Genomic DNA, 22,677 nt, shown 5'->3' on the forward strand with positions numbered 1-22,677 from the left:
CCACAGCCCAATATATTTTAATAAAGAAGTTGTTGGCACACAGTGCTGGGATCTCATTTAGTCCAGCATTTTATTCCAAAGTGTACCTGCACCAGTGCCATCCAAACTTGCTGTCACCCTGAATTCCCTGGAATTGGACAGAACCCCCAGTTTCACCTCAGTTCCTGGATGATGGTGTTTATAGAGCCCAGGAGCTCCCTGAAGTAGCCATCCTTGTCACCTTCCCTCTGCTCCTCGGCCGCCAGCTCCTCGTACTCGCTGCGCAGGAGGCTGAGGGTGGTGCCCAGGGCGGGGTCCCCCCGGTAGTGCTCCCTGCAGAAGGCCACCAGGACCCCCACCAGCTTGAGGACCTTCTCGCGGGTGTCGTGCTCAGGCATGGCCAACAGATTGGGCACCAGGGCACACCAGCCCTGCTCCACCACCGCCGGCACCAGCCTGACCTGCTGGTACTGCTGGATTTTCTCCTCCATCTGCTCTCCGTGCTGGGAGTCCTCAAGCAGCATCTGTGGGAAGTGGTGGAACACAGATTAATGTCCCTGTCAGAGAGGAACTGCTCCCAGGAGGTGACACAGTAGAGGAGGATGCGTGTCCTGTACCACCTGCCGTGGACGGGGACTTGCCGCAGAAGACCAGACCGAGGTTGTGTCCTGGCTCCCTGGCCACAGGGGCTGTTCGTCCACCCTGGAAAACTCCCAGGGACTGGGGTTTTCTGTGTTACACAACCTGGGAGGGGACTCAGGGGCAGGAAGCTCAGCAGGACTTGTAAAGTCTTTGGTCTGAAGCTTTTTCCTGCTGACAGGTGCCTGCAGCACCTAATGAACATCATCACTTGGCTCCATGCTGCTCCTCCCAGAGATGGGGATCTCAGTCTCCTCCAACCACAGCCAGACCTTCCCCTCCCAGCCTGGTCCAGAAAACCCCAATAATGGAATTCTGCAGGGGGCTGGATCCCTTACAATGGGAGAGACCAGCCCAGATGGCATGGGGGCTGGGGGAGGAAGGGAAACTCCCCCACATCACCCTGTGAGCCCTTTGGGGCTCAGGTGGTGGAGAGGCTGTTGATAGCATGAAATTTCCAGACAGGGACATGGAAGGACGACACCAAGGAGACCTCCCCACTCCTGAGGGGTGCCTGCTGGTCGTCTTGAGAGCTGCCTGCTGAAGTGCAGGCAGGATTTGGGGTGAAAAGGAAGGAATGTGGCAGGAGGAGCCGTTCAGAGCACCAGTGAGTCCTGTTTTGCACTGAGAGCTGCCAGGGAACTTTATGATTCCAAACCAATCCATCTGACAGTCACCCAGCCCATCCCAAGCCTGCCACCCCAGCTCAGAGCAGCCCCCCAGCACCCAGGGTACAGCATTCCCAATCCAAAGAGCAGCTAAAAATCGTTGTTTTAACAGAAACCAAAGAATCTGCCAGGCTGTGCCTGCCCCAGACCCACAGAGGTAGGAACAGATGGGGCTGCCAGAGGGGAGAGCTGGGAGATGAGCAGCAGGATCAAATGGGAATGGTTTGAGTCAAAATGCCCTTGTCTGCTCCTTTCCCATGGAGCTGACAGGATCATGTTAGAGTCAGCACCTGATAAGATTTCAGACCTGCTAAAATAATTTGCACCTTTACAAAGTCTCCTGGAAAATAACTGATTTAACAGAGAGGTGCTGCTCTGCCGTGCCTGCAACCCAGGTATTAGAGCAGCCATAATCCGCAGGGCAAATTGGCCATAAACTGAGCCAGAGTGGATTTAATTCCCATTCTCTGGAGTCAGGGAAACGCACAGACTGAACAACAAGCCATGGCAAGGAAAGACAGGCTTTAAACTGACACTTAGAGCAGTAATCCAGGGTATTTGAAAATAAAACACGGAATGGGCTGGGCTCCAGCAAGGGATGTGCAGCAGGCAAAGGGCTCTCTGGCAGGCAGGGACACAGCAGAGCTGGCCTGTCCCTTGGCCTTGGCTGGACACCACAGCCCAGGGCCAGCATTCCCTACTCACGTCCTCAGTGCCCTGCTGTTTAAACATCCTCGGGAGGAAATGGTGGCAGTGACTTGAAGGCAAAGGTTTCAGCTCCTCTGGGTTCCCCCAGGCACTTATGTGGTGTTGGCCAAGGGGCTGAAGGGGACTCATCCCCACTGAAGCTGGGCTGGCTCCTCCTCATCCTCATCCTGTGAGGATGTTGAGGCCTGGCTGGGTTTGGGGGTGAAGGTGGGGAGTGCCTGGCCAGGTGCCCTCACCCCGGCCCTCACCTTCTCCATGATGAGGTCATAGAGCAGTGTCACCACACGGACATGGAGGGGCTCCATTCCCTTCTGCCGGAAGAGGCTCCTGAGCACCTGGAGGCCACCCAGCTTGAGGAACTGCTGCTGGGCATAGGGGAAGTGCCTCAGCATGGAGGACAAAGCAAAGAGAGCCTGGTGGAGAGAGAGAGGGCAATCAGCATGGTGGCCATGGCCACTCTATGTGGCACAGCCCCTCCTGATGGCACCTCATGGGGACATGCGACAGACGTTCACGCTCCAGCCCAGTGTGCAGAGCTCCATGGAAAATGCATCCCAGCCTCTCCTTGCTCAGGGACCTCTCCAACAGTCCTGTTTGCAATCCCAATCCTCCCCAGCACTGTGAGGCTGCTAAATCTTGGGTACTTCCACCCAAACCCCAGTCTGGGCTGTCACTGAGGGGCCTGTGGCCAGCCCCTGACAGACCCAGCCCCATCACTTCTCCCTGTTCACCCCCACAAGGCACAGAGCCCGGCCATGGGATGGGGTGAGGAGTGTCCAGCACCACTAGCAGAGCCTGGTCCCTGCGAGGTGATTTGGATGCCAGGGGTGATGTCCCCACACCCCCACAGTCAGAGGACAAGGCCATGATGTCCCCCAGCCCCGGCCCAGGCTCTGTCAGGGTGCAGCCCCATGAGCCACCAGCCAGAGCCCAGCACCCCGCGGTGCCCCAGGGGCTCGGCCCGGAGCCCAGGAGGCAATTCGGGGCCAGCCCAGCGCTGCCTGTCGCCCTGGCTGGCTCTGACAGCGCCGTGGCGTCGGCACGGCCGGGCCGCCCGGGGCAGGGCCCTGCCCGGCTCCCCACACGCGGGGCCGGGCCGCGCCCGCTCCGCACCGACAGATCCGAGCTGACAGCCGCGTCTTCCCCGCTCGCCTTTGTTTCTATTTCCATTTTCCGCGTTGCTGCCGGTGAATTTGAGATGCTGCTGTCTCCCTTTTGAATCGTAGGCCAGAGGACGGCGGAGGGAAGAAATGCACTTTTGGCCTCGCTGCCGTGCAGGGCTGTGAGCAGCGGGGCGGAAAAACCACCGGAGCGGGAGCCCGGGGCTGCTGCCCTGTGCAGGAACGGGCTGGGGCACCAGCCTGGCCTTGGGATCCAGTCTGGAGACACAGGACACTGCACACAGCACGGGAACTGGAAATTAAAACCTCTGTACAACCCTTGGAGGGTCTCTTACAGCTGTGTGTGAACGTGGACAATACTGAGCCCACCCCTCTCATTTCTGCAGGGGCTGCCAGCACGATGCACTCAGGTTGACTGGAAAGAACTACTCTAGTTCACAGCAATGCTATGAGAGCCCCTGCATGCCCAGCCATCCCTCCCCACTCCTAAAGGAGCTCTGGGTTGAGCCACAGGTACTCCTGGGAGGACTTTCTTAGTGTGGAGCATCCCGTAGGATCTCCTCACATCCATGGCCAAATGCAGCAGGGTTCCACAGCTTTCTCCTGTGCCTTTCACTTGCTGGAGGACTCTTACCAGGGTTAAAGGGAACATATTTTAGGGAGCTCATTACAGGTGAAAGGAAGAGCCAGGGGTCCCCCCACCCTGCTGGACCCCTCATGCAGGAGGGGCCTGTGGAAAACAGGGCTGGGGGTTTGGGAGCAGCCAGGTGGTGTTACAGAGGTGGCATCACACACTAAAGTAAGAGTAATGGGATCTCATGCTCCAGGGAATACAGTACGGAGGGAGGGAGGGGGCGAGGAAGCCCCCAGCCCGATGGACAGCGCTGCACATTTGGCTTGGGGCTCTTGGTGCTGCTCCTTGCTCCAAAGCCTCTGCCAAAGGCAGGACACAGGGCTGGCTGCAGCAATTAGCTCCTCCAAACGTCAGCTCCCATGTTTGTCAGCCTGTGATGGCTGTGCTGCCGTGGGGACCCTCGCCTGTAGTCCCCAGGATCTGTGGCATCGTGCTGTCCCTGCGGGCTGGCAGAGCCACTGCTGGCACTGGGGGGACACCGACAGAGCCAGGGGAGTGCAGGCTCCACCGGTGCTGCTGAGGTGGTTTGGTACCCAGGGCCCCCCTTCTGCACCCCTGGGAGTGAAGCCCACCCAGCCTGGGGGGCAGCAGGGGTCCCACACCCCCCAGATGCCCGTGATGTCCTGAGGGTTTACACGGAGCTCAGCACAAACCCAGTTTTGCTCAGAGGTGCAGCCCCACTCCTCACCTTCTTCCTGACAGCCAGGGGCTGTTCTGTGGCCAGGATAACCAGGAGCTTCTGCAGGGCACCCCCCTCGATGGCTTCGATCTGCACTTTGGGGTTGCTGCAGGGATGAAAGCAAAAGGCAGGTCACCAACAGAGTGGGGCAGGGCAAGGTGGGAGGCACCCTGGTCTGGCTTGTACCAGCACTGGGGTGGCAGCAGGACCAGGGCAGGGCCTGTCCCTGTGCTGGCCCTGCTGAGGCCACACCTCGAGGGCTGTGCCCAGTTCTGGCCCCTCATGGCCAGAGAACCCTGGAGGGGCTGGAGCGTGTCCAGGGCAGGGAACAGAGCTGGGAAGGGGCTGGAGCCCCAGGAGAGGCTGAGGGAGCTGGGAAGGGGCTCAGCCTGGAGAAAAGGAGGCTCAGGGGGGCCTTGTGGCTCTGCACAGCTCCTGACAGGGGGGGACAGCCGGGGGGGTTGGGCTCTGCTCCCAGGGAACAGGGACAGGAGGAGAGGGAACAGCCTCAGGCTGGGCCAGGGCAGGCTCAGGGTGGGCAGCAGCAGGAATTTCCCCATGGAAAGGGGGGTCAGGGATTGGGAGGAGCTGCCCAGGGGGGTTTGGAGTGCCCATCCCTGGAGGTGTCCAAGGAAGGGCTGGAGGTGGCACTGAGTGCTCTGGGCTGGGCACAAGGAGAGGATCAGGCACGGCTTGGACTCAATGGTCTGGGAAAGATTTTCCAACTTCAGTGGTTCTATTTAATTTTATTTCCACCCCACAGTGGACATGAACAAGGGTCAATCCAGCCTGATCCCCAAAAAAAATCCCTCAGCTCCCACCAATGCTGGGTCATGGTTATGGAGAAGGTACAAACCCTGCAGCCATCTCAAACACACCTGAAATGAAGGCAGCAGGTGTGGGGAGGGCACACTGGGTCACCTGGTCCTCCCCACCACATCCCCCATCCCACCTGGCTTCCTCTAGCAAGGAGCCCTCCCCTGTGGCTCCCTGGTTCCGTGAATCCTCTCACTCCACATCACATCCACTCCTGAACAGCCTTCATGTTCCAGTTCCTGCTTCCCCCTCTCCTCACTTGCTGCGAGCGTGCTGATCACCCACACACCTCTCACAGCAAGGGCTCTTCTCCAAGCACTACTGTGGATAAATCCACCCTCCTGCCTGCCAGGACAGGCTGAAACCTCAGGTCAGGATGTCAGCAGCTGCCCAGGGACAGACAGACAGACCATCCACGCTGACACATTGCAAGCCCACTTCTAATGCATCTTGGAAGGTGGTGGAGCCATCAGACACTCCAGGCTCCCTCTTTGGCTGGGCTTTCACAGTCAGGGCACAGTGTGCCAGCTGTCTGATCCCCGATCCCGGCACTCACACTCCAGGAGCAGCTCCAGCACTCCAACCTTTGTTGGGCTCTGAAGCAGCAATTGCACCGTGCCAGACAAAGGTCACAGGCCCTGCTAGAGCACCCGCAGCTCCCGCTGCTCCCAGGGAGCTGCTGCAGCAGCCACGGCCCAGCCCCTCCATGAAATAAGAGACACAGAGGCAGGCAGGGTCATAAAGAAACAAAACCAGAGACAAATGGAGCTGGGCAAGGAGCAGCTTGGAGTTAAAACCAATGCTCAGAGCAAATCTGGTGTGGGACTTCCCAGCTGGCAATGTCTGACTTCCCAGGCTGACCTCAGGGCAGGAAAAGGGCGTTTGTTGAAAGCCACCTTTGATTTCTCCCTCCTCACCTGCTTGCTGCAGCAGACATCCAGGCACAGCTATGGCACAGGTACCCTGCTGAGGTGGGGGTGTCTGTGACCTGCCCAGACAGGGCAGGAGGGAGAAAGAACAAACCCAGGAGCTCGAGGATCCTCCTGCAGATGAGATTTTTGCAGCACAATTCTCAGACCCCCATGTACCAGCCCTGCATAATCCCTGGAAGCAAACCAGCTTCTGCAGTGCCTGGGTCAGGTGGGACCTGACACATCCACCATGAGGAGTCCATCCCCAACTCCCCCATGCCAGGAGGTGCAGAAGGGTCTCCTCCTGCAAATGTTGTGCAATGATCCTTCGATGGCACCTCTGAATGGGCTGGGCACTGATTTGAGGAGTCAACAGAGGCAAACAGCACAAGCCCTAAAACTTCAGCTTTCCCCAGGCCACTCCTGGGCCCAAAGCCATTTCCCTCAGCCCACAGCTGTGACTCTCATTGAGCTCCAGCCAAACCTGCAGCCACAGCCATGGCCCCAACAGCATGTGGTCCAAAAATCTGATCCCATTTCATATGCAAGTCCCTCTGGGCAATGGAGACCTGACAAGTGCAGAAGCAGCTTGCAGGAAGGCACTTTGCTGAGTAGAAGTGCACTGGAAGGACAATCCCCTGGGCTGGAGACCTCCTGGTGCCATTCAAGGAGAACGGCACATTTGGGATATCCAAGCTCTTTTGTCACATCTCTTGAAAATAAATAATAAAAACTCTTACAGCAAGAGACACAACTGAGAAATTGGTATGCCTTTAATACTTGGCTGGTCACCTGGAGGATTTGATCTAATTAAAATCTCTGAACCATGGAGCTTTTGCCAAGGAGCAGCTCCAGAGGTGAGGGAGCCTTCCTGGCTGGTGGGTGTGCCGCTCGCTTCTCAATGCTCCTGTTGCTCTGTCTCTGCTATCAATGGTCCTGGCTTCAAACTAACAAAAAAGCTTGTTTGAAGGTTTGGAAAACTCAGCAGAGATCTGTACAAATTACACTGTCAAGCCCAGGGAAAAGCAGCCTGAACAAAATAAACACAATGAGACAGACTGTGGAGCGCTCGTATGGGAAATTCAGCCATGCTAATCTGTTAATGGCGACAGGATGGTGGCATCTGCAACAAAATTCACTGAAATGGGAGTCTGAGGCTGGGCCAGGGCTGGGCCAGCCTATGGTGACATCCCATAATGCTGCAGTGATGGCACAGGTTTGGGTGTGCTGCACTGATGAGATTAACCAGCCCCTATCCTGGGTGAGGAACAGCCACAGGCTGCAGGGACTCAACACAAGGCCCATGCAGCTTCCCAAGAGACCCCTATGTGCTGAACAGCCCCGGTTTGCCCTGGGGGGGCCCAGCCTGGCTGTGGGGTCACAGCACATCCCCTCTAGATGTGGCCCTTGCTACACATCTGAGCTCCTTGTGCCTCCCAGCCATGCTGCCCACATTCTGTGCATTTTGACTGGCAACTTCTGGCATGGAAGCAGTTCCCACTTTGCAGACAAAGAGGTTTTTCAAGAGTGCTCTCTGCTAAGAGACACCCTTGTTCCACTCCTCCTAGGACGACCCCAAGTGCACAAATTTAGGAGAGACTTCTCAAAGTTTTTGCAGACTGCACATGCGATGGGTGTGGGAAGACTGAAAAGCAGCAACACAGCCCTGAGGCGACAGCAGCTCTGGAGTTAGGTGGGAACTTACAATAAGGCAGCAAAATTAGATTTAAATTAAAAAAAAAAAAAAGGCAAGCCAAGTGGTGCAGAGGGACCCAGAGACTTGGAGGCACAGAGCAGGGCAGGCAGGCAAATGCCCTCATCTCTACTGCTCTGACAAGGACACACACAGAATGTTTATTTCATGGCCTGCTTGTTGCAGAAACTGCATGAGACCTTGGGAAGGAATGGGTGACCTCCTCTCCTGGGCATCCTGCTGAAGCCAGGTGGGGAAGGACCAAGCAGGGGTGTGGAAGGGAGTGGGATGGAGGGGCTGCCCCTGCCTGGGTGCTGGCAGAGTGCTCCTCCTGCCCTGGCATCGCCCCAGGTACAGGGAGCGGAGGCTGCAGAGCTGAGCTCTGATGAAAGCCCAGGTGCTGGTGCAAAGGCATGATAATCACCGGGCTAGACGGGGCTTAATGGGTCTCTTCTCTGCTCAGAACCAGCACTCTGCGGTGCCGCCTGGGAAATCAAAGCTGGGGATCAAAGTCTGTAAGTCTGTGAAACAGCCTAAAAAATTTAGTGTAGTCTATTTAGCTTGTGCTGTAACCTGAGGATCAGAAACAGGCAGCAAGGCAGCATTGCTTACCTTGCCCTCCCCCTCTTTCCCTTCTCCTCCCTGGTTTTCAGTCCAAAATCTGTTAATGGAGAAAACAAGAGCGAACCAGCAGGACTGAAATGTGCCTTGTCTGGCTCCTGGGGCTCTCAAACCCTCACACCTGGGTCACAGTTTGACAGGCAATGGAAAAGGTCATTTCCGTCAGCCCTGAAAACAAAGCAACACAACCAGGGTCGCACTTGAAAAGGCCAGTGACTTCTTCATCCTTCTCAGTGTTTGGAGGATTTCTGGCAGCTCCTGTAAGCACTGTCATGTTAAAATTATTTGACAAATAATAGATAGAGAGATAAAACAGATCATTACAGTGTCAGTAATTCCATCCTGAACTAGAGCTGTAAATCCGAGACTGAACAAGGGCAGAAAAGAGACAGGGTGATCAGCAGCTCGTTAATACTTGCATGACTGAATTTCAGATTACAGGTTTAAGAATAAAAAAAATAAAAGCATTAAAACAGTTCAAGTGAGAAGCAACACATAAGGAGAACACGGCTTCCTTCTGCATTCCAAGCTCTGGCTATGAACTATCCCTGTGGGAAATGACCATGGAGCAGCTGCAGTGAGCCAGATGGCTCTGAATCCATGACTTGCCAGGTATCCACATCTCCTTCCGAACTTCCTAGCTTCCTTCCTAAGAGGAGGATAACCGGGACAACTCTGTATCAACAGCCCTACAGCCTCCTCACTCTCCAAAATGATGCCCTGGCTCTGCTAGTAAATGACACTTAAGCACAGGGTGGGTGAATCCCTTACAAAATACACATTTAACTGAGGCTTTCCACAGTCCCAAGCTATGGAAAAGGACATTTGCATGCACAATATGAGATACAGGATAATAAAATTACCCAATGCCACCAAGGCTGCCTGTGACTATTGGAGGGAGAAGGAGGAGGGATGAGGCACAGCCATCCCCAGAGCCTCCCCCAAGGGCCACATGCAGCAGAACTGGCCTAAAAATCCTCTTCTCCAAGAACCAGCTCAGACCTGAGTTTATCACAGACAAAGGCCTTCAGAGATATGACTTAAGGAGATTAAAAACCACCCAGAAAAATGGAGCCCTAAGTCGTTACACCGATCAAAATACAGCAGAGAAGAAAGCAGGGGTGAGGGGGGAAAACCTGACTAAAGGAAAACTAGGTTTCAATAGGCAACACAATACAACAATTTCATATGAAAGATGTGAAGCATGAAAGAGATGTTAGATGTTCAAAAACCGAGAATATAGGAGAGATATAAAAAAATCCCCAAGAAGATGAAAATCTCCACTTCAATGCAATGCTGCCTTCTCACTTTCTACCAAGCCAGGCGCTCGCCACCATGGCGGGGGAGCAGCAGCATCCCTGGGAGAGCACCACGGCTGCCTGTGACATCCTGGATTACAGGCACACAGCACGGCCTTTAATGAGCAATTAGGTTATGGAGTATTTGTTGCTAAGAGGAGAACAGAACTGCAGAGAAGAAATAGGAGCTGAGTACGTGGCTCTGTGATTCTGATGGGCTGATGTGATACTCAAAGCTGGGAGCATGAATCATCCCAGAGATGCAGGAACAGCATGGCAGGGACCTGGGAAAAGCTGGAGGAACCTTGGCTTGGCTTCCAACCACATATCTGTGTCCCAGGCAAGAGAGAGGTGAGCTTCTTGTGAGCCCTCCAGCATCCCCTCGGAAAACAAGAGGGCTGTAACATGCCATTAGAGAGCCCCAGGCTCCCTGGGAGCACAGTGACATCGGGTTTAACTGGGAACATGCTGCTCCCAGGCACGCCATGGAAGTGGGAATTACCTCGTGCGAGCTCCTGGCCCTTTGCAGTCACAATGCTGAGCTGGAAGTGCAGAGCTTGGTGTGGTCAGGAGCCACTGGGAGCCTTGGACCCACTGGGAGCCCTGCAAGGAGGAGACACAGCTCACCTGAGCCCAGGCAGGGCAAGTGTTTAAAACAGGAAAAAATCAGAGGAGTTGTGATGCCCCAATGCAGAGTAACAGATGGATAATTAGATTTATACAAAGAGCTGTAAAAGAAAATAATTAAATAAAAATACAGAATAACAAATCTGCTGCAGCAAGACACCTTGCAGAGCTGCAGAAAGCCCCTGCAGCTGGGACCCAGCACTCCAGGTGTGGGATGCAGGAGCTGGGGCACTTGTGTGAGTCAGCAGAATCAAGGAGTTGCCCAAAGCACAGAGAAAGCAATGGGAACACGGGAACTGAGTTGAGTCCCTTCCTCTTCCTCACCTCTCTGGAGAGCAGAGTAGACTGAATATCAACTCTGGCAGTAAAATCTCAGGTGCCAGAACAAAACCAATCACACCAGATTGTGCTGCTGAACACACACCAACAACAAACTGACTGGCTCTATTTACAGCCGTAGGAAAAAATGGTCCCACAAAACCAGACAGGAGATCACAGACAGCCCCAAAGTGAGCCCAGGCAGGAATCTCACTGCCCCAGCAGGAGTGAGGCCTCCAAGGACACCCCCAGAGCCCTTCTTCTGACCAGCTTTTCTCTGAGCTGTATTTCAGTGCCAGCATGAACCCCTGGCTCCAAGGACACCAGTGCTTTCCCTGACCCTCACTGGGCTGCTCCAGGGGGATTTTGCACCTGGAGCTCCCAGACACCAGGGCAAGTGGAGGGGGGGGGGGGGGGGCAGCTTCAAGAGCCTGAGCTGGCAGTTCAGCTTCTATGGGTTTAATCAACACTCCACAGACTATTTTATGATAAAAAGCAAAGGTTTGGGGATTTTCAGGACAATTGCCACCCCCATGTCAGCACCATCAAGGTCAGTCTGTTCTGATGGTGAAGGATGGGCTATGCAGGCCACTCTGAGGGTTTGTCACCCCTCTGTGACACAAGGGCTGGAGTAGGTGACTCGTGTCCCACCTGCAGTGGTCACAGGAGCGGCATGAGCTCTCTTCCAGCTCAGCGTGGTGAGTGATTGATCCTTTCACATAGGTACAGGCAAGTGCTCCACAGTGCATGGAAAAAGGCATCCCAGGAAATCCCCACAGTGTTCAATCACCCAAACTGATGCTTTGTTTCTGAGGGTAAATCAACCTTATGGCTCTATGTGCTACACTTACAAAACACTCCCCATGGATTCCTGAAAGCCTGGTATTTACTGTAGGTCAGACAGGGATCGGTGCTGGGGGATGGGCTATGTTTCATCAGAGGCTACATTAATAAAAATGAGGAGATGCTCTCCAAGTGTGAGCAGAACTCATTTATTTCTGTGCCATTTTAGCCAGAGCCCTCAAAAATTGTGTTGATTTAAAAAAAAAAAAATCCCAACACAGCAAGAAACAAGAACAATAGTGCAGGATTAATACCACGGCCTCGAGCTCATTCCGAGTTGTTCATCACAGAGCCTTCAAAGCACCCCCTGATTTATAGATGGGGAGACTGAAGCGCTCCCAGGAGCGTTGGCAGCCGCCTCAGGGTGCGAGTGTGAGTGCTGGCTCCTGCCTCCCTGCTCCTCCTCTTCCTCACATTCCTGTTCTCTGCACGCCTCCACCCTCCCGGCTCCCAATCTGAAGTGGTCCGGGATGGTGGCAGAACACCCAAGGTCCTTCCCAGCCCTTTGCTGCTGCTGCAGGACCCCCAACGAGCCCCTCATACCCCGCAGTGAGGCAGCTTTGCACAGAATTCTCCCCCCGAGCATGCTGAATCACTCTGGGCATCATTCCAGGCACACCAAATCACTCGGATATTTCAACAAAACCTCTTCACACGCCTTAGGTGAGATGAAAACACTGCAAAAAGCTGTCTGAAAGCACCACAAGAGCCTCGCTCGGAACGCTCCTGCTCTGTGGTGCCGATGTGACACATCCCACTAATCATCCCGAGAGATGCTAAAGGGGGCCCGAGGCTGAGCCCTTCCATTGTTACTCGCTTTATTTGTTTGCTTGCTCATTTGAGCTGATTTTTCTTTAAGACAAGTGCTAATAATATCAAAAACCCGAGGAAGCCTTTGCCTGGCGCGTTCCTGCTGGGAATGCCAGCGGAGCGCAGGCACTCCGCAGCTCTTCCCGAGACACAAAGCGAAGTGTGAGAACAGGCATTTCACTCCTCTCCCTTGCAGCAGCAGCTCGGCGCAGCTATGTCCTATTTTAACCCTGCCATCTGCTCGCAGCTCCTCCCGTCCCCGGGCAGGCAGAGCGCTGCTCCGAGCGGAGCCTCCGTCCGCTCCCTCCCGCCCGGCTGCCGGCCGTGCCCCGCAGCAGCCCGGCTACCACGGCGGGAGGGAGGGGATGCTCCTTAAACACCCATCCACTCAGGGCTCCCGAGCCTCATCCCGGCCCGTCCCGCTCCTTGGCAGGCCAGGGAAGATGTTGGACCCACCCCACTGCCGTGTCCTTCTGGCTCTTCCCAGTCCCAGCGGGTTTAATTGTGCTATTAGAATCGGTTTAGTCGATAAAAGTAGGCTTGTTTCACTGAGTCATGACTCAGTACTAAGACTTTGCTCCATTTACAAAAGCAAATCACCATCTTGCAAATGCCAAGCACAGATTTCAGCTCCAAAAGTGAAGCCTGGGGAATGTTGTCAGCCAGAGGGAGAATGGAAAACTGCATCTGCAAAAGCTAGGAAACCTTTTTTTCATTTATCTTGTTTTGATAAACAGAGAGGATATCCTGTGGAATACCAGCTCCTGAAGAAACCTGATGAACTCATTCTACATCAAGTGACTTAATCATGGATAAATAGAGGGGAGAGCAACAGTAGGAGATGCCATGGGACCAGGGACTGCAACACAACCCACAGATAATTCCAGCCAGTTCCTAGGTGGGAAGCCCTCGAGGAAAACTTAGGAGCCACAGAAAGCACCAGCAATTCTTTCTGCTTTCTGATTCATCCCTACTCACCCACCCACATGCCACGGCAGAGGAGGCTGTAACTGCTACATTTAGGATGACATTTAAAAATCAAGGTTGTGCTGCTGATGGTCATTAAAAATCCCACAGCGTTTTTCAGAAACAAGTGGGTACTCACATCAGTGTTCCTGCCAAGTAGCAGCACAGCAGTCATTTTTTCTAGCAACTTCAGTTAAAAGATAAAAGCAAATTGTGCCCACCTAAAATTACTGTTATTACTGTTGCTGTTGGGTTTTAAACATTCACTATATACCTTTACATTTCCTAAATACAAATGAAGAAGAAAACATTTCCCCAAACCTTTCCAAGTGTCAGATTTATCTCTATTAACATCAGACAGCTACAATTAAGACATCCAACCCATAAAAACTGCCTGGGCTCCTTCAGTAACATGTCCTGACCTGTGGTCTGCATGTCCCTGGAGACCTTGTGTCTGTTTTTCCATGGGACTCGCCCTGGCTAACCCAGAGAGGCAAATCCACTACCCAGAGCATTAGGGTCACTCTAAAGGGGGCTGCAACTGTTCTGAAAAGCATCTGAGGAATTCAAGGTCAGGAGCAGCGAGCAGAAAAGATGATTTGTCTAATGGGAGATAGGGCTGCCTTTGACTCCTGCCTTAAGCTGGAATGATTTGCCAGTTGGAAGATTCCCTGTCCCTGGCTGGATAGCAAGCTCAGGTGGACACTCGTGTAGGAGCACTGAAGCTGGGTGACACAGATCCCATCCTCAGAGAGAGGGTGAAGGAAACACCTATGAATGCCTGAATCAAGCTCTCAAAGAGCCAAAATGATCAAGGTAGTTAATAAAATACAGGAATAACTCAAAGGATTCATATGCAGGTGTAAGAAACAAGGCCATGGCAGGTACCAGAGCTGAACTGGGTGTTCAGGAAGAGTGGGAGCAGGGACAGAAGCACTTCCAGGAGGGAAGATTCTGCAAAAAAGATGCAGTGGAATAAGATAATTATGCAGGAGGAAGAGAATGTCACCAGCGTGCCCGACATCACTGATGGATGGAGAGAGCAGATACCTTGACAAAGAAATCCAAGGTGCTAATTAAGATTTAATGACTCTGAAGGCAAAGACAAAAAGCCCTCCTTTGCCACAGTGGAGGAAGGAGTGGACAGAAAGCCTCAGCCTGGCAAGGGAAGGGTTAGGAAAAGGCCAAAGATCATGAGATGAACAACATTTCTGCAAGGGGGAGCATCCAGGCAGGTTGTGCCAGGCAGGAAAGAAGGGCTCCATCCCTAGGGCAGAAGAAAGCTCCGAGAGCTGAGCGTGGTTGTGGAAGCTGAGTTGCCTGCATCCAGGAACAGCTTGAAGGTGAAGGAGGAAGCGGGTTCAATTCATTCCACACTCTGGAACTGTGGAAAGACATACGCCAGGCAAATGTGAGTTGTGATGATCACTTCCCACTGCTAGACTCCGCTAGGAGAGGATGGGAGGTGACACAACCAGGAGTTCACACATGTGCTGCGAAGGCGCAGGAGGAGCCAGGCCTTGCCAGTAATTGCTGGGGTGTAAAAGCCAGGCTGACTGCAGCCTCGTAAACAAATCTGGCTGTGCCTCCCCATGGCTCTGCTGTCACGGGGTCTGCCAGGGCCAGAGTGCACACCACGGGGTCTGCCAGCCCTGGCGGGACCGGGTGCTTCCTCTGCCTTCAGAAGCTTCAGGAAATCACTTCAGAAATCACTGGTCATGCACCAATGCTTCCTGCCCAGATGAATGTCTGTGACTCCATGTGGGAGCAGCCTGTGCTGAGCTGGGGCAGAGCATCTCCATGCCGAGGTCCATCAGCAGGACTCAGACTGAGCCCGGGCCATGCACACGAGGGAGGTGGCCACGGCCTCCAGCTGGCCACACAAACCCTGCAGGAGGGGGCTCAGAAGCCACCTGCTGTGTGATGAGTGAGGACATGAGCACATCCTGCTCCTCTGGCCAGCCCCCGGGGTGTGACACGCTGGCCTCTTCCCAAGCCGAGCTGCCGCTGCCTCCCGCTGACAACATCCACGACTGATTTGTGGCAATGACATCAGTGCCCACAAACATCCTGTCTGCTCCTGCCCTTACTCACACCCTGCCCTTCCTGCTCCCCCAGCAGCAAGGACACCGGCCTGCCACCAGGCCAGGGCGGAGGAGCACAGCTCCTCACCCTCCCTCACGCTGGGCTGGCTCCCACCTCACCCCACGGCTGATGGCACCCAGTGGCACCAGCACAGCACGGTGACACCTTCCCCACGCTGGGCATCACAGAGTCCAGCTCACAGGGGTTGTGGGTGATGTCTGGAAACCATCACCCCATGGAGAACAGCCATCACACACTGACCTACCTCCTTCCCATTCTCTGCCTATTGTGCAAAAGCAAGAAAAAATCCTCTGCTTGATCTCAATCAGCCATTTTTAAGTTTCACAGTGGATAGCAGCTATTCTGTGGATTCACCTCTGCTCTGGAGATAGGCTGAAAGAGGTGGAGTGGAGAATGGAATGCTCTGAGGAAACCCTTCCACTGTGTAGAGGGCTCCAGGAGAACTGGAGAGGGACTTTGGACAAGGGCCTGGAGTGACAGGACAAGGGGGAATGGCTTCACATGACAGGGGAAGGGTTAGATGGGATATTGGGAAGAAAATGAGACCCTTCTGCCCAGAGAAGCTGTGGCTTGGCTAACCCTGGATCCCTGGAAGTGTCCCAGGCCAGGTTGGTCATTGGGGTTTGGAGCAACCTGGGATAGTGGAAGGTGTCCCTGCCATGGCAGGGGATGGAATGGGATGGGCCTTAGGGTCCCTTTCGACCCAAACCATTCTGGGATTCTGTGATTCTCCTCTCCCAGGAGACTGCACAGAGGGGCTGGAGACAGATCAGTTCTCATGTTGGGAAGCAGGACTTGGACAGGCTTGGTTTAAGTCCATCTTGCAGAACCATTGTGTTCAGTTCCAATTCCCTCTCTTTTCTGTGTGTTCACTGTGAATTCCCCAAATGCAGCACAGTCTTTCATCATTCCTGCCATGGGATGAATCTGGGCAGGTTCCCAGGCCTCACTCACTGCTCCCTGTTTATGTCCTTCATGTTGTGCTGTGACAGCCCATGCCACAGGATGCCTTGGACAATCTGGGCCACACATTTATGGCCATGGACCTCTGTGTTTCACAGCACAAATTTGGGAACCCACAGCTGACCATGGACACATCACTCATTCTTGAAATGTAGGCCACAAAGCTACTTTAGTTCTGCTTTTGCTTGTAAATCAAGGACTTACATATGTAATTGGCCGAACCTTAAGAGCAAACAACAGCAGTGGTAGCACTGTGCCAGCAATTATTCATGCCTGTAATAAACGGCTGTAAAATTGAAAGCCAGCCTTTAAAAATCTGGCTCCTCACTGCACAAACAACAAAAACTCATTTGCAGGGCTTGGCCAGGGGAGTTTTTAATTTGGGGAGAGAGATTGAGGTGGGTGAGGAATTATTTTTTCTCTTTTCATTCTCTAAGAACACCACTCATGCCCACGTTTAGGTCACAGATTACCCTGGCTACATTTCAGCACTGTGGAATAGTGAAAGGTACAGGAGACAAATATGCCCTCTGCATCCCAAGAGTAGGGCCCTGGGAGCATGCACAGCTGATCCCCATCCCCTGGCACGTGGGAACTGTGAATTGTTTGCAGCCCTTCCTGCCTCCATGCTGAGCCAGCAGGGAGCCCACAGATGAGCCACCATCCCTGGGGATGACACAGCCACTGGCCCTCCAGCTCCAGGCAAACCCCATGCTGCTGTTCCATGCCAGGACAGGGATGCTGAGCCTTGCACAGGTCCTACCAGTTAACAAGAGCATCCTGGCTGATAAATCACTCCTCAGGGTCAAGCAGCAAACATCCCTCTGCCTCCTGCGCCCTCTTTAAGCAACCCTGGCTGCCACACAGCGCTCCTGGGCTCACAGGGGCAAAGGTGTGATGAGATCATTCCTTCTGCTGTGCACATTTCTCACCCACAACGCCAGAGCAACCCCTATAAAACTCTTCCTGCACGTGGCTGAAAATCTCCTTGGTGGTGCTGAGCAACGGCACCAGAGGAATGAGCAGGAACTGATCCCTGCTTCCTCAATACTCACCAGGCAGGAGCAGATTTTTCCCTCTCCAGCAGCAAATGACAGTAGCAGGGACCTTCCACACGCTCTGGACTCCCCAAGATTAGAAGGTCTGAGGCACTGACAGACTTCCTTACTAGGGAATCAACCGTTTCACATCCTCCTTTGGCATTTCTGGTTGGTTTCCTCTTGCTTTAAGCAGTGGCAGAGCACGAATGGAAGAGCTCTGTGAGGACTGCTCTCCCTCTCTGCTGTGGAAAGCTTCCCTCGTCAGAAATCCCCTCTAACTACCAAGTTTTAGTGTCTTCTGAAGGAAGCTGCATTCATCACAGTTCAGAAGGGACCTTTTGGCCTAATCCCCACTAGAAAAACTGCCAAACTGATCCTCCCATCACACAATTAGCAGCCGCGGAGACTTCGCTACACCGGGCGATGCGGCGCTGCTATGACAACAGGAACGGGAGCCTCGTTAAGGGTCTCATCGAGAGGGATAACAGCAATCACGGCTCCGAGAGGAGGCAGGAATCAATGGGAGCTGTTGGTACCAGCGCGTTTTGCTGCACCGGGCCAGGTATTCGGGAGCCCTGGAAGCCTGACTCGCATTGTTACGGCACGGTCGCCGCGAGTACAACTTCTGAGGACAGGCAGATTCCTGGGGAGTAGAGATGAATATTCATGAAGGAGCTCGGTTTGGGAGAGGAAATGAATCAAGTGTGACAAATGCCGCCTATTAGGAAAAGAGGGTGGTGTCTATTTTTAGTGGAGTTAAGCAAACATTAAAGCTCACTCTCTAAGAACTCCAAATAATACCACTCCCTGCTCTGCCTCCCCATCGGCAGATAAGAATTTAGCAGCACGTTCCCACCAGCCAAAACCCGCTCGCCTCAACAGAACTTCTCCGATTTAGCCCCCGTGAGTGTTTTATAAAAATACAAGTTTTAATCTCTCATCTGCATAGGAAGATGTAACGGCTTCCACCAGGATTTATTTTTTCCCCTCCCTTCTCCAGCATCATACGGCTTGAAGGAACCTTTTTAAGACGGAAGAAAACGCTGCATTGAAATCTCCTAAAAGAGCACTCACGCGGAGCTGTAATCACTTCAGATGCACAGAATTATCAGGAGGAGAAAATTCATCTCACTTAGAATCAAGCCCCAATTTGAAGCAGAAAGGAAGAGGCTTGGTTTGCCACCGTGCCAAGCACTCAGACTTTTCACTGAAGTCAAAGAAGCTACAGCTGCTCTGAGCCATTGAAAATCATGCCCAGAATCTCTAGTGAAACTTGTTTGCAGAGATGGCAGCAGGCTGATAAGGACATTGACTATTCCAAATAGGCCCATGTTATTTTATATTTTTAGAGATACTTAGTCTGCCTATTATTATTATTAAGCAGAGGTGGAGTATTTACTGCCCTTTTTTAGAAATCTGTACAAATGCTGCTTTTCAGCAGGCTCCTCTGTTCTTCTGGTGAATGTTCCTTCTTTTACTTTTCAGGCTTATAGATGTCAAGTTAAGGAAGACAACAATGAGAGAATAGTGCCTAACAAAAATACTACCATGCCCACAAAGCTACTTGAGAGGCATTCATCCCATAGGATGCTTGCTCCCCAGCCAGGGTTATGACCAGAGCATTTGGAGAGCAGTAGGACAAGAGTGGTCCTAACAGCACTTAGAAGACCCCTGGAGGGGGGAGGGCATGAGCCAGGGGTGAAGGACCCTTGGCACAAACTCTCCAGCCTCAGTCCAGGCTCTGCTGGCTCCTCCATGCACCATGGGCCAACTCTTCAAGGCAAATGCCCAAACTCCTCCATGTGCAACACCACGTGGCCTCTGCCACCTCTCCTGTAGAGCATCAAACACAGTCTTAGCGTGGGTTTAAAAAGAAGCTGCTCTGAAATTAGACATGCCAAGTGTTTATTATTGATACCAGTCTCTGGCACCACCAGCAGAGAGACACAGCCTTTCCCAGGGCATCCAAACCCTGAGAAATCCTCTATGGCTTTGGGATCACAGGTGGTGTCCCTCCCTGAGGATCCCTCCTTGGCCTTTTCTTCCTGATTGAGTGTTATCATGATCCCACTCAGCTTTCAGGTTATGAGCTCCCCTTCCACCTGGAGGGGAAGATGCCCAAGGTTAACAAAATGTGACTTGTAACTGGGTCCACTGGGGCAGCCTGCATGCCCAGGACAGCTGGGACCCCACCAGGACAACAGCCAGCACACAGAGCTGTCCATACATCACCTCCTGGTGCTCGGCAGGGCCGTTTGTCAGGGCAGTTGGGCCCGGAGTCCTTTGGAGAGCACATCTCTGTCCCTCACCATGCCAGCCCTCAGCAACTGTTGCCATGGTTATTTCATTGGAGTGCTTTTCATCAAGGAAATGCTGCCACTGCTGAATTGTCTCTTGCAAGAGTTATATAGGAATAACTAGCTGATAAGTAGGAATAACGGGTTCAGACTGCCCACGGAAGCCAGCGATCCCAATTATTTTTGTTTTGATCCTGCCTTTCTTTTGGTCTCCGCCAGGCTCAGGTTTAAAGCAGGGTTAGAGATAAGCAGTAGAGAAGGAACGCTTCCTGATGGGAAACGCACTTGGCTCTGCCAGGAGATTAAAGGTCTGTCCTCACACAAAGCCTCTGCTTTTCAATCAATCCTAAATAGGCTCTAACAAGGCACAGCAATCAACCAGGCAACATATATCCATCCTCACCTGTCGGCTTGGGGCGAGGAACGAGATATATTTCCCGGTTCCATCATGCTAATTGTTAATCAAGATATTATCGGCACAGCCCCAGAGCCGTTCATCAGCCGGGCAGTGACGGATGTCCCGGGCTGCGCTCCTGCCCCGCAGCGGGAGCGGCTCTGCCGGCGGGGGCCGGCCCACGGCTCTGCCGGGGCTCGTGGAGAGCCGGCCGCCTTTCAGACCCACTTTCAGCATCACAGAATGCAGGAATAAAGCCTGCTCTGGAGAGCCAGGGCCGTTTTGTTTAGTCCTCATTGAAAGCTCTGGGTAATGATGGATCTGCTCTTCCCCCGCCGACGGGGTCCCACAGCGCAGGCCGTTCGGCTTTGAGCGGCAGAAACGCCTTTTTCTGCTCTCTGCTGTCCCTGGCACAGGGTTTGGGTAGGGAGGTGCTGCCTCAGACCTGGAGAACAGTGCAGCTGAAGGAGAGGCACATGGAGCCCACTGCAGGCTGCAGAGCCACCAGTGTCATCCAAATCCCAGCCTGTGACAGTGGAGGGGCTGCCCAAGGAACGGGACCCTCCCCACAGAGGGATGGAAAAGAGCAGGGAAAGATCTCAGCTTTGTTCACAGGAATGAGCCCAAGGGCAAAAAAAATCTATTAGATTTTTCTTTCGTCCTTTTTGGGGGGCATCAGGCCCAGCATCACCAGACAGGCAAGGGAGGGGATTGTCCTGCTCTGTTCTGCACTGGAGTGGTCTCACCTTGAGTTCTGAGACAGTTTTGGGTGCCACAACATCAGAGAGCCAAAGCTGTTCCGGAGTGTCCAAAGGAGGGGCCGGGCTGGGGAAGGCTCTGCAGGGGCCACCCGAGGAGAGCTGAGGGCACTGGGCTGGTTCAGCTGCAGCAGAGGAGCCGAGGGCAGAGCTCAGGGAAGGAGGGAACGGCTGCAGGGGGAGCTTTGGGATGGACATCAGGGAAAGGTTCTTCCCCAGAGGGTGCTGGCACTGCCCAGGCTCCCCAGGGAATGGGCACGGCCCGAGGCTGCCAGAGCTCCAGGAGCCTTTGGACACCAGGGGTGCACAGGGGGATTGTTGGGGTGTCTGGGCAGGGACAGGACCTGGACTGGATGATCCCAGTGAGTTCCTTAAACTCAGGATGTTCTGATTCCAGACTTAAGCCAAGCACACCTCGCACCTGGAGCTGGGCAAACACTCTGTGCTGAGCCACGGAGACACTTGGCAGAGCCATGGGGTTTGACAGGGTGTCTGCCTGGTAGACATACCTGAGCTGCTACTACTGGACTCAGACAGCCAAGCCGAGCCCCCAGGCTGGTGCCAGCCCCACTCCCTGGAGCTGAGCTCCCCTCCTTGCACTGGCAAGGCAGATGTGGCTGCAGAGAGCTGCAGCCCCTGGCAGTGCCCGGACACTGCAACCACCCACGAGGGATGGGCTCTTCCTGGAGAGCATTCTGCACTTCTGGAATAGCCACGGGCTAAAGACAAAGAAGTGAATGTGGATGATGTGACCCCAGAGAGATCAGGATTCAGCCATTCTCAAGGTACCAGAAGAGACAGAAGATGACTTTTCCAATTCCAGCTGAAATAGCTGGATTTAAAGAAATTAAATTTGTCAGTTCATTAGTGTGTAACATAAGAATGAAAAAGGCATTTCTAATTCCTGATCCGCTAATCCACAATCCGCTGATCTGCAATCCCCAGAGTCCCCAGGGAAAGAAAAGAAAATCCATAGTATATAGTATCTCTCCACGACTTCTGGCCAGCTCCTGCAGAAAGAGCTCAGCTACAGAGCCTTCCTCCCTGTACAAAATCCACCTCAGCAAACTTGCTGCCATCCTAGGGGGGCTCAGGGATAACAAAAATCAAACTGCATTTGTCAGAGTGAGCGAACGCTGGATGTTTGGTGAGGTGCTGGGTATGATGGCCCAGGAGTTAGCTCAGCTCCGCACAGATCTGCAGGATCAGCTCATTTCCAGCAGCGCTCCCACTCATCAGGACGATTAGCAAGGTCCCAATCACCTTCTTAAGTGGGAGGGCTGCTACTGCACCACAGGAAGGGGTGCTGGTGCCTGTGAAAAGACTGTCCTGGCTGCATCTAGGAGATGTCCCCTGTACCTTCTTCCCAGCTGAGGGACCCATGAATGCCATTTGTTATCCAGTTTGCCCCAGCAAGAGCAGTTCAGTGCCCACACACCTGCTGAGCGCACATAGCCATGGGCCCCCGGCCACGTCCACACTTTAAATCATCATCTCCACAGCCAATTTCAACTTCCCACACAAAATCCTTCTTTAAATTATTCTCAACACTCAGCCCCATTCAGCTGCCTCATGGGGAGGCACCCACAGGCCTCTCTTTGGCACATGGGCCATGGCAGCACAGCCTGTACACAGAGGCCAGACCAGCAGTGAGCACCAGGTGGGAAACTGGGAATCCCCTGGGGCTGCCACTACTGCCCTTGACCATCCCCTTCATGCTCTCTCCAAACAGAAGTGTTGACATAGCTCCAGAACAGATCCCAGTTTGCTTTTGCAAAGCAACTTTGC

General features: G+C 53.5%; 1 protein-coding gene across 2 annotated transcripts in view; it reads right to left on the reverse strand.

Moving 5' to 3' along the window:
• The window catches only part of SIL1 (SIL1 nucleotide exchange factor), a 98,850-nt gene continuing 76,173 nt past the window's right edge, over positions 1-22,677 (reverse strand). For both annotated transcript variants that reach the window (XM_053991168.1, XM_053991167.1), the window contains exons 8-10: positions 4,438-4,534; positions 2,243-2,407; positions 1-503 (exon numbers count right to left, since the gene is read on the reverse strand). In XM_053991168.1, the coding sequence (XP_053847143.1) occupies positions 153-503; positions 2,243-2,407; positions 4,438-4,534 (613 nt within the window). In that variant the 3' untranslated portion in view covers positions 1-152. The remainder of the gene's footprint in view (positions 504-2,242; positions 2,408-4,437; positions 4,535-22,677) is intronic.

This window comes from Vidua macroura, chromosome 15 (assembly GCF_024509145.1).
Source record: "Vidua macroura isolate BioBank_ID:100142 chromosome 15, ASM2450914v1, whole genome shotgun sequence".
Taxonomy (NCBI): Eukaryota; Metazoa; Chordata; class Aves; order Passeriformes; family Viduidae; genus Vidua; species Vidua macroura.